General features: G+C 36.1%; 1 protein-coding gene across 1 annotated transcript in view; it reads right to left on the bottom strand.

Annotated features, from left to right (window-relative positions):
- Nucleotides 1-12,522, bottom strand: part of LOC121430675 (tyrosine-protein kinase SRK2-like) — a 68,387-nt gene that overhangs the window by 54,342 nt on the left and 1,523 nt on the right. The window contains exons 2-3 of the mRNA XM_041628015.1: nucleotides 7,137-7,512; nucleotides 1,367-1,481 (exon numbers count right to left, since the gene is read on the bottom strand). Of these exons, the coding sequence (XP_041483949.1) occupies nucleotides 1,367-1,481; nucleotides 7,137-7,278 (257 nt within the window). The 5' untranslated portion in view covers nucleotides 7,279-7,512. The remainder of the gene's footprint in view (nucleotides 1-1,366; nucleotides 1,482-7,136; nucleotides 7,513-12,522) is intronic.

Here is a 12,522-nt window from a genome sequence, read left to right as displayed (position 1 = left end):
CTTCCTACCAGGTACCCATTTCACCTCACCTGGGTTGAGTGCAGCAGGTAAATTTCTTGATGAAGGAAAACATGCCATACCTAAGAATCGAACCCACGTACCTCATATTGAAAAAGAGTCACATACATGTACACTAGATAACAGCGCCCCAATTTGATTGATTGATTCATTCATTCAATCAGTTTTTTTATCGATTCATTGATGGGTTGATTTATTTTCAATTCATTCGCTCACTGATAAATCTATAAATAAAGCCCTGTACTGTACATGTATGCTTTAATAATACTGCTTTATAATAAAAAAATATAAATATTACATCATAGATATTAATTATTAATAATCATAACAATCAATCTCTGAGTGTGAAAGTAAAATTACCTCTGAAGGACTCTAGAGTCTTCATCAAGAGGGAAATGAGCTATAGGAAACACATAAGAGATAAAGTGCATCTAGTACTATGAATGCGATCAATTATCTGTAATGGCCATTACTGTGGTATCACATGCTGTATAAAGTAATGGGTTTTAATGAGTGTAATGGGTTTAATGAGGCTACTAAAGAGGGGGGTGATTAAAGCTAACGACATAATCAATTATCACAGGTGTATGCATGTTCAAATACCATTAAAACGTGGTTTAGGTAATAAATGTAACGTCAATGAACATGTTGAATCATCAATGGCTGAATGTAATTTTAAACGAGCAAACCTCCAGCATACCTGTGTCTTTTGTATAAAAAACCCATACAAATCAAGAGAATATCATTCTCACAGAAAGAGATGATGAAATATGAGATTTATTGTTTTGTATGAGATATGTTTTTGTTTTGTAAAAGATATAATTTTTGTAGATGAAGCATGTATTTTCTACATTATTTTGATTTTGATGACAAAGTAGCAGACTCCAATATTAAATACACATCAATGTCAATGAAGGATTTCGAATTGTAATGAATAATATTTACAGTACTTACTACAAATTTATTAGAAATTCAATGTAAAATGAATGCCAATAATTAGATTATTTGCTTCAGGGCAGAAAGTGATACGACATGATCATTTTCTTGGCTCCATTATAAAACCTGTTTATATCAGCCTTCATTTTTCTTAAAATTTTGAGCAAGGCCACTTTGGGAACACATACAAGTATTAAAAAAAGGCCCATAAGAAGTATTTAAAAGCAAAAATGTCATGGAGTTTAAGACTTAAATCAAAATGTAGATAATTTATATGTTTATTATATTTTAGCTCCATTATAAAACCTGTTTAAATGTCAGCCTTCATTTTTTATAAAATTTGGAGCAAAGCCACTTTGGGATATCAAAAAGGCCCAAAAAAGTATGCGAAAATGTCATGGAGTTTACTTACGATTGGTCGAATACTTTAAGCACTTCTCCTTTCTGAAATGATAAGTCACCTTCGTTTCTTCCTTGAAATGAGTAGAGAGCGATGTAACTTAACTCTGGGGGCCTCCATGGAACAGCTGTTGATATACATGTATAGATTCAATGGAAAACAGTATTTCAAAGTGTGTGCCTAAATCTTGCTGAAGATTTAATAATTGATATAAACCTAATTGCCCTCAGTTATTTTCACAATCACACATTAAAAATCATTAGTTTTATCTACATTTTATTTTCGAAGTTGCACACATCGACATAAAAAAAATAAATATAAAAAATCAAGGTAAAGCCGACGTCTGTGACATAACAATTAAGATATCTTTGTACTTTTATAGGGGGTCAATTCAGTCAAGGGTACCGTGATACGTTTTTCCAATACTTGTCAAGGGTATGGTTTTAAACGGCAATACTTGTTAAGGGGCGTATTTTCAGAACATGTAAAATCCATGTTTAGGGTGCTTTTCCAAACCCCATGGTCATGCATGGCATCCACTCGTCAATGGAAGTGTACATGTATGTATGTTGCACCACACTGAAATATCAGAATAATCTACATGCATCGTTACAAATCTACTGAAACAAATCAAACATGATAAAGCTAAAACATATTAAATTTTGGTAGAAATGATCTGATATCATTTCATTCTTTGTTTAAGGCTGATGTAGGTGTTAAGAACTGCCCTTGACAATTTCAAAGCATTTTCTGTGGACCAAGACAAATATTTAGTTATTTACAGTGTACATTACCTGAAAACAACGGAGAAAAATGTTTAAGACTAAAATGTACATCTCTGTAGCTACTGCAGGAAATTTACACTCAATTCATTGTACATGTACAACCTTCCCCCCCCCCCCCCACACACACGTACAGATTTTGGTTGGAAGAGCCGCACGTACGTGAATCCCTCCAACTCAGTGTAAAAAGTGGGCGGAGCTAAATCAGATTTTCGCGCCTAGCAACCCCGTTGACAACGCCTGTAAGCATCGTTCTGCTCACTCTCCATAATGTCTGCGATATTAAAATCCTAAAAACCATAGAATCGTTAAAATTTAGTAAGGCTATGAATGTTTATCATTTACATTGACTATCGGTGTACAAACTCATACCGAATTTACCAGCAAGTGACGGTTATATTACGAATTATCAGCCATTTTAATGGGTGATACAAAGTGCCAAAATTTATGAGAATATAGTGTAAATTTTGTATAGCATTTCAAAATCCTTAATTTAAATATTTTCATAATTTTTCATTGTTTTAAAAAACATCTTATTACATTTAGTATAATTTTCCCTAACTGATAACGTTGATAGATTACTGTTTCTCGGCTTTATGAGGAAATGGCAGGCCTTCAAGATCAGGTTAATTTTTGTTATATTTCTAAAAGAAAATTGTTAGATTAGAACTACTATACCAACTGTTTGCCCGAAGGAGGGTTATCATCTCATAATGTTGTGTAAATGATACATTACAATATATTTTAGGAGTGTAGTAATCCATGTTAGATAACATTTTTTAGGATGAGTTTCGTAATGAAGAGAAAAATCAAGTTCATTCTTAGCACGCGAGCCGCAGAATGATAATTTTTAGCGCGCGCAGACATGGCTGATCCCCTGGTGTGTCGCGCGGGATTATCTAGTCCCATACCGGTGTCGGGTGGTATATTCCACGTACCTTGTCCCCTTGCAGTGACCACTGTTGAGTTATATAGTGCTTCATTTTGATACTCAGTCTGTGAAATACCGATATCGAAAAATGCTCGGAATATACCTGACACATATTAATGATTTCATTTTCGAGAATTATTATTTCTTTCCTGCATGAATTACAAAAAGTCAATCTTATAGGTCAAGAATCATGATAGAAATTGTCAAGATTTGGAAAATATGTTAAGTTTGCCCAATGTCATCAGTATCTCACTGAATGTTAAACAGAAAATATAGAACAACTGTATTTTTTGTAAATTCCACGGCCGCCTCACGAACTTAAAGAGATGGAATATACTGAAAAAGAGGAAGGGCCGGGAGCCGGGTTCAGGTGTCTCAAGCGGATCGGGAGAAAGGGGGGGGGTCCTTTTCCCACTCTCTTTCAAATAACCTTATTTTCTAATATTAATTCTTGTTGTTTATCGTGGAATTTTACCTTTTATCATAATTATAATTATATACAATATGAGGATCCTACTATAAGTTTTCAAGCTGTCCTGTTCAAGATTACTGATTTTTTTTCTGTGGGTCCCATTAGCCCCTTTTTCATCAATCATCTTCTCGGTGTCTCTGCTACCAAGATTGACTAGGGAGTGGAGGGAGGGGGGGGGCATAAGTTATCATCACTCACTTTCGCCCCAGACAAGTGCCTGTTTGGTATATTTTATTGCAACTTCTCTTTTCCTCCTATCTCCCTGTTCTCTCTTTCTTTGTTTTTGTGTTTGTGACATTTTATATCTCAAAGATCAGCTCTCCCAATCTAAATTTCAACCGTCTCATATTATTCCTTCCCTTCTGTTATGGTCAAGCTCTCCTCCAATAAAACTAACCTATTCATATTTGCCCCTCTTACAGGTATTTCTACCGGCCTGCAATCTCATTTTGGCCCTTTTCAGTATTCCTCATCAACCCCTCCCCATTGCAACTCACCATGATTTTAAGTCATTATCACGAGAGCATGGATAGGAATATTGCAGATCTATAAAATTGCTATTACTTTGATTTTAAAATAATTTGAGTACCTCCCCCCCCCCCCCCCCGGCGGCCACGCTGGTCGGTTTCATATGTCGCATGATGGTAAAGGTGGCCGTGGAATTTACAAAATATACACTTGTTCTATATTTTCTGTTTAACATATACCGTGAGATATGACATTGGGCAAACTTAACAAGATATTTCCCAAACCTTGATAATGTTGTAATTTTTAACTATATAAGTTAATGTTACACATTCTTGACACTAGGCAGTTTGACTTTTTGTAATTCAGGAAAGAAATAATAATTACCGAAAATGAAATAATTTATGTGTCAGGTATATTCCAAGCATTTTCAGATATTGGTAAACTATTAATTTCACAGATTGAGTATCAAAATTAAACACTAAAACTGCACAGTGGTCATCGCAAGGGGAAAAGGTACGTGGGATATATACAACCCGACGCGGTATCGGACTGGATAATCTGAAGGGACAGTCAGGGCAATCAGCCCTGTCTGCACACGCTAAAATTTATTATTCTGCGGCTCGCGTGCTAAGAATGAACCTAATTTTTCTCTTCATTACGAAACTCATACTGAAAAATTTTATCCAACATGGATTGCTGCACTCGTAAGTTTTATTGTTATGTATCATTTTCACAACATTATGAGATGATAATCCTTCTTCGGGAGAACAATGGTATAGTAGCTCGAATCTAACGATTTTCTTTTATAGAAATATAACAAAAATTAACCTGATTTCGAAAGCCCGACATTTCCTTTTAAGCGATGGAGAAAATAGCCTACCAATGTTATCAGTTCGGGAAAATTATAGTTAAAGTAATAAGATGTTTTTTAACACAATGAAAAATTGTGAAGATATTGAAAATAACGATTTTGAAATGCTATATGAAATTTACGCAATATTTTCATAAATTTTGGCTTATTGTATCACTCATCAAAATTACTGGTAATTCGAAATCTTTTCCACACTTGCTTGTAAATCTGTTATAGGTTGATACACTGATAGTCAATGTAAATGATAAGTATTCATAGCCTTACTAAATTTTAACGATTCCATTAGTTTTTAGGATTTTAATATCGCATACATTTTGGAGAGTGAGCAAGACGGTGCTCACATGCGTTGCTAACAAGATTGCTTGGCGACCTACCGCGAGAGGGCTTTTATAATGGCGGGCTCCGCTGAGTTGATACATAGCCTATAGGTGGTTCACGTACATGGCCGATGAATAAAAAAGGAAGACAGGTCTGTCTTTAGATACTTCATTGTATGGGACAATTTGATGATATCCATGACTTTGATTCATCAAACAATAGCCCTTTGTACATTTTGTAAATAATTTCCCTTTAATACGTGTATACATTTTAGGGTGAATCACATGCACTCAGTAGTACATGTAGAAAATAGACTGCATAAATCTACCGAAATAATATGTACATTGTAGGGCCTACATATACATGCAACAATGTACGTTGGTCTGTTTTAGGAGCCTGATATGAAGTACTCTGAGTCAACACTGAATAATAATTCAGCAAAGGGCTTTTCCCCGCCAATTTTGATGTGACCCCATTTTCATGAGAAGTGTATGATCTGAAAAAAAAATCAACGGACTATGGAACGATATGTGCTATGTAATTATTTGTTCAGCACTTTGGGTCATTGATAAATGTCTGATCATGATAAATATGCACTTTATATACATGTACGCAGGACTTTGAATTTTACATGGCATTATTCTTTTTATCTCCTTCTATGGAAAGCAAGAGAGAAATCAGTGGAAAACAGGATGTACATGTACATGTAGAGACAGACAGATAGAAATTACATGAACCATATTAGGCTTACTGGATATTCCAACCGACTTCCCTGAATTACCTTTAAACACACGATATTAGCTGCTAAATGAACACAAGTTAATTTTTTTTCTGGAATTAACATTAAAAACAAGCTCACAATCAGAGAAAAAAATTCACAGGGGCTCATGGCAATTTTGTCTCCAAAACACACAAAAGAGACTTGGAAAATAAAAGAGAGCCTCCAAATTTCCCCTTCACTAAAATGTTAAAGCTTTTAAAACTAATGTTGCACATTATAGGCAATCAAATGTGAGTAGTAGCCCCCCCCCAAATATATATTTTTTTGCCTGCTCAGTGCTCACTATGATCACTTTTTACTTCCCAATAAATCAAACTTTCCATCAGTTGGAGGTACTATTAAAGGTTCCCCCACCCCCACTCGACCAAAAAAGTGGTAGGTATGTGCTAAGGGCAAGACAAAAAAACGGGGCTTTGGAGCGGGCTTATCGTAAAATGGAGGGTTCTCGGAACGGGTCGCCTGCGTGTGAGTGCGTATCAATCCCTGTGTAATGGGCATACGTGCATGCAGCTAGCCCGGCGGCATGGGCGCCGGGTGCGCTCGCACAGGGTCAATGGTCGGACAGCTACAGCGCTCTCACCAAAATTGCAGCTCATTGTAACGGATCAATGCAGCTGGAACAGCATGACGAAATATATGCAAAGCTTTGGAACAGATTTCTTTCTTCTTTTTTCTCGATGAAGAAGAAAATGCTAGTATAATTTGGAGCAGCTTTCTTTGTTCTTTTCCTCCATAAAGGCCTGGTCACACTGCCTGAGTGTTGTTTGAGCGGTCATGGAGTGGTAGGGAGAGAGGGTCGAATTTCGCTCACAAAATTGGGGAAAAAATGGAAAACAAAAATAATAAAAAACAATCGAAATCGAAAATGGTGAATTGAACGGTAGCAAGCGGAGATTATTTTTTCTCTCCGCTCCACGACCGCTCCAACAACACTTGGGCAGTGTGACCAGGCCTTTAGATAAAAATGCTATGCCTTAAATCAGAAATTTGAGTGTAAAAATGGGGGTACCCTCCGCAGCACATATCCACCATGTGCAAGAGCCCCCCCCCCCCAAAAAAAAAATCCATTTCAAAATAATATTCCAGCTCGTCCAAAGAATTAACACATATTTCACTCTGAAGATTGTATGAGGAAAAAGAAAATTAAATTGAAACTTACGAGGAGGCTGGTCAGCTGATGATTTCTTAGGCGAATGTGTCGCAACATTTTGAGTTCTTTTTGCTTTAGGCTGTGTTGCATTAGACGAATCTGTATCATTTGAACCTCCTAACCCAAACAATTTTCTTAGAGCATTGCCCATCTCGAATCTTTGTAGTTATTGACAAAATCACAGAAGTCACTTCGCTTTCAAAAATCCCTTTTCAAGGCAAAAGTCATCTGGACAATTGGACAGCATCAATTGTTTGTTAATACCCCTTCTTGTTGTGATAATTTATTTGAGGTCAAAGGTCATCTCTTCATCAGTACGAGTCGTGTCATGTTGTTATGGTTACATGTTTCCAGGAGAAGCCACGAGGAGACTGGATAACAGCAGCTGCAAGAAAGAAAGCAAATGCATGAAATGATTAATACATTAATGTCTATTTTCATGAAGGAAGACAGCAGACTTACATGTATTCAGACCTCCTCAATCAACATACATGTACAAGAACTTGTTTAGGCCCAAAAATACTATTTCCAACATTCTCACCGACCGAAAGTTTTTGAAGTTAGCAAGCTCAGTATAGTGTCTAATGTAATAGCAGGTCAGCAGCCCTACATGTACATGTACATCACCTGCACCCAACTACTCACAGGGCTGAGAAAATAGTTTGTCATTTGCTTTCACACTGCCAAAATACCTACATGTAGCAAATCCCTGCAGTTTTAATAGCAGGTATTTTCTTTCAGGAATAATGCAAGAAATTGGCTTTCATACTGCCAAAATACCTGGTACTTTCTGAACAGGGTAGATCAGGGCAAATTTCCTGATCAGAAAATACTTGTTCTAACAAACTTCAAGGTGGCCTATTAATACATGTATACATGCTTGCTTTAATATAGTTAATATGCATTTAACCGGTGTGTTGGCTCAGTTGGTAGAGCGTCTGTCTCACAACCGGGAGATCGGGGGTTCAAACCCCAGCCGTGTCAGACCAAAAGACTTTAAAAGATGAGAGTTGCTGCTACCCCGTTTGACATTCAACGATTCAACGAATAAAGCCTCATCGATCTGGCACTGCACAGCGACTGCCGGGCCAACGATCAATTGGGCAAAGGGAATTTCATTTCATGTCTATTTCGAACAATAAAATAAAATATAGATAGAATAGATTTTAAACAACTGGTTTTAAAACCACATGCCAACTGTTAGCTTTTCATTAATGTCATAAGGTACAGTGTGTAACTCAAAAGTACGCTTTGCCAAATAAAACATCCAGTCCTTTTAATAGGGAGTGGAAAAACTTTGTGAGGACCGAATGGAGGTACATGTACATGTATGAACACAAAAGACATCTGGGGAAGTATCACAAAGATTTAAGTATGACAATAAAAGACTTGCCTGTACACTTGATGTAAAAGCCGACGTGTATATATATGCAACTCGCAATCTTATTGATTAATACACAGCAAGTGCCCATCCTCTTGGCATGAATACTGAGGTCATGTCTTTTATAATGATGCAAAAGTGTGAAACACCCCCTGGTCCATAAGGGCTAAAAACTAAAAATTCTAGTATAGAAAGTATTAGAAAGTGAATCTCACTGTCACTGATCCACTGATCTACAATGTATTATTATCTACTTCTGAAGAACTTATGAACAAAAATTCACTGATAATGGAAATTGTTCAGAGCCCTTTATTCCTGTGTCGTTGACCTTAAACAAAGGCAAGATTTTAGGAAAAATTGGTTACCACACCATACTGTACCACTTTGGACATGTACATTGGACAGCTAGTGCAGTTTCCTTTTAATAATAATACAGCCCACACATTACAGTATTTTTTTAGGAATGAAGTGTAACCAACAATTATTATTTTTTTAAATGAAACTTTTTTCGAGGTTAAAGTACAAACAAGTGGAATGCCTCTGGCCGAGCACCTGCATCACGCAGTTCAATATAGCAGCAGTGCTGACTTTGAATACTACTCTAACTCGCACAAGATGTTCAGTGATACATGGTTACTCTTATGTCCACTTTTTATGAACTAGACCAATAAACTTGCAGAGATATGATGGTTATTCAACAAAAAAACCCAACATGGCCAAAGTTCATTGACCTTACATGACCTTTGACCTTGATCATGTGACCTGAAACTCGAACAGGATGTTCAGTGATACTTGATTACTCTTACAAGTATGTACAAATTTCATGAATCAGATCCATAAACTTTCAAAGTTATGATGGTAATTCAACAGATACACCCAATTCGGCCAAAGTTCATTGACCTTTGACCTTGGCCATGTGACCTGAAATGCGCACAGGATGTTCAGTGATACTTGATTACTCTAATGTCCAAGTTTAATGAACTAGACCAATAAACTTTCAAAGTTATGATGGTAATTCAACAGATACCCCCGATTCTGCCAAAGTTCATTGACCCTAAATGACCTTTGACCTTAATCATGAGACCTCAAACTTGCACAAAATTTTCAGTGATGCTTGATTACTATTATGTCCAAGTTTCATGAATCAGATCCATAAACTTTCAAAGTTGAGGGGAAATCAACAGATATCCCCAATTTGGCCAAAGTTCATTGACCCTAAATGACCTTTGACCTTGGTCATGTGACATGAACCTCATGTAGGATGTTCAGTGATACTTGATTAACCTTATGTCCAAGTTTCATGAACTAGGTCCATATATTTTCTAAGTTATGATGACATTTCAAAAACTTAACCTCGGGTTAAGATTTCGATGTTGATTCCTCCAACATGGTCTAAGTTTATTGACCCTAAATGACCTTTGACCTTGGTCATGTGACATGAAACTCTACAAGGATGTTCAGTAATACTTGATTAACCTTATGGCCAAGTTTTATTAACCAGGTCCATATACTTTCTAAGTTATGACGTCATTTCAAAACTTTAACCTCAGGTTAAGATTTGATGTTGACGCCGCCGCCGTCAGAAAAGCGGTGCCTACATGTATAGTCTCACTTTGCTTCGCAGGTGAGACAAAAATCTACCTTTTCATTTTCCGGGTATACATTGTGTTTGAACAAAGTATTAAATATGGTACACATTTTTTTTACACAATTGCTATTCACCATACATGTACTTGTGTGTACATGTACATGTATACATACAAAGTAATTTTATTGTGGCCTCACATTACAAAGAAGATCTTTTATGATCCCGCATATTATGCATCCTATAAAGTTTTAAGATGAGAATATGACACAAAGTGGCATTTTATTAAAGCATTAAATTATTTGTAACAAGTGGAACGCCCTTGCAGTCTCGCCTGCAATCCTGCATTCACAATTCAATGTACATTGTAGCAGCAGAGTTGACTTTGAAAACAGCTACATGTACTAAATAATTATTCACAAAAGAAAACATTCATACGATAATACAATACTACATATCCTTTGACCCAAAATGACCACTGACCTTGGTAAAAAGGTGACCTACATGTAAGTCTAAGATATGTGCAAAAACAATTATTCTGTATGTCCAAGTTTCATGAACTAGATCTACAAACTTACTAAATTATGCCAAATCAGCAAATACCCCAAAATGGCCAAAGTTCATTGGCCTTTAAAAATATTTCATGTCCAACTTTCATGACCTAGATCCAGAAACTTTGACAATTCCACCCCCAACTTTACCAAAGTTTGTTGACATGAATTGACCTTTGACCTTGGTCATGTGACCTGAAACTCAGGCAGGATCATGTCCACGTTTCATGAACTAGGTCCATATACTTTCTTATGAAGACATTTCAAAAACACAACCTTACCTTACGATTTTCCTTTCTCCATGTTTATTGACCCAAAATGACCTTTAACCTTGGTTATGTGACCTGAAACTCAGGCAGGATGTTCAGTATAAATACTTCATAGTTTCATGAAAAAGGTCCAAATACTTTATGATGACATTTAAAAAACTTAACGATTTCAATGTTGACGATGCCACTGCCGCCATTGGAAATGCGGCGCCTATGGTATCGCTCAATCGGGCGAGACAAAAATAAGATAAAGAGTGTGTTTTGAGTAACATTGCCAATTTAATACAAGGTAACTGTACCAGCAGGTTTCACTGGGTAACAATTTTAAAAGTTATAGTACTACAGTTGTACATACATGTGCAAAAAATTCTTTCAGAGTTACATCAATTAGGGAAAAATAACACGAGGGCTGGGGGCACTTTAGCCCCTGAAATGCTCAAAAGAGATCCATTTTGATTGGAATGTTTTAAAGTTTATCCAATGTACATGTAGAACATTTGTGAAAAGTAGCCCCCCAAAATTTGTTTGCCTAGTGTATACATGTACATGTACATTCAGGGATGCCAATAAACTGCATGCAATTTTTGTTGGCCAAAAGAGGACCCTTTTTATGATTCATTATGGCTTCCTTTCCTATCACGTTTAGACAAGAATAATGTTTGGAATAGGATACACCAAAGAGGAAATGTCACCACAAACGTAATCAGAGCTCCGGACATTGCATAGTCTCCCTAACCTCTGGGTATTGTTTGAAATTTTCTATCACATATTATTATCTCTCTTCTCTATATTGAATTTTTCTTCTAATATCTTTCAAAATTCAAAAGATGTTTCCTTATGACTGCTCTCTGCTATTTGTTTGTATTGTATCTGCTATTTATTTGTATTTGTTTTGTTTTTGTTTTTTTACATCTACATGTCACTGCACGGAACAAACACTGTAGTTGAAATCTTTTTCTTAAAATTACAGTCAGGGGACTACAGGGGTGCATTTTATTTAAGGACTTGTTGGACCATTTTAATCCTACATTTATACAAGTCTTGTTTCATCTGAAAATGTCTATAGTAACATTGCTTTTCAGCCAATTTAAGTAAAATTGTCAGATCTAATATTAAGTTCAGACGAAAAATGAAATGCTCCCCCATACATGTACATGTAGCTGAATTTGAGAAGTAAAATTCCCTGCTTACATACAGTACATCATCCAAGCATTGATTATTTGTACAAATTTGAATTCTACACTGTACATGTATGTATCTACATGTACATGTACATATATGGCATCCTCTTTCAGGTAACACATGTACATACACTGTAATACCTTTACCATTGAATTTGTAAAAGACCCAGCTTTGAACAATCATCAAGGTTACAAATTTGAATCAGAAAGTTGCAAAGTGCTTTCCAGGTTTTATACAAAATGGGAACTTTTTGAAAATTTTCATTGGGGTTTCAAATGAAGATTATAAAATACTTCAATTACAAGTACATAGATCTGTAACTACATGCATAAGTCAGCTCATCCACAAGCAATTAATTTAAAGTTTTGAAACATTACAAAACCATAATTAATGTAGCTGGAATAGTGAACACTTTATAGGACCAGGG

The sequence above is a fragment of the Lytechinus variegatus genome, chromosome 17, assembly GCF_018143015.1.
Source record: "Lytechinus variegatus isolate NC3 chromosome 17, Lvar_3.0, whole genome shotgun sequence".
Classification (NCBI taxonomy): domain Eukaryota; kingdom Metazoa; phylum Echinodermata; class Echinoidea; order Temnopleuroida; family Toxopneustidae; genus Lytechinus; species Lytechinus variegatus.
This window is presented reverse-complemented; position numbering and strand designations above follow the sequence as displayed.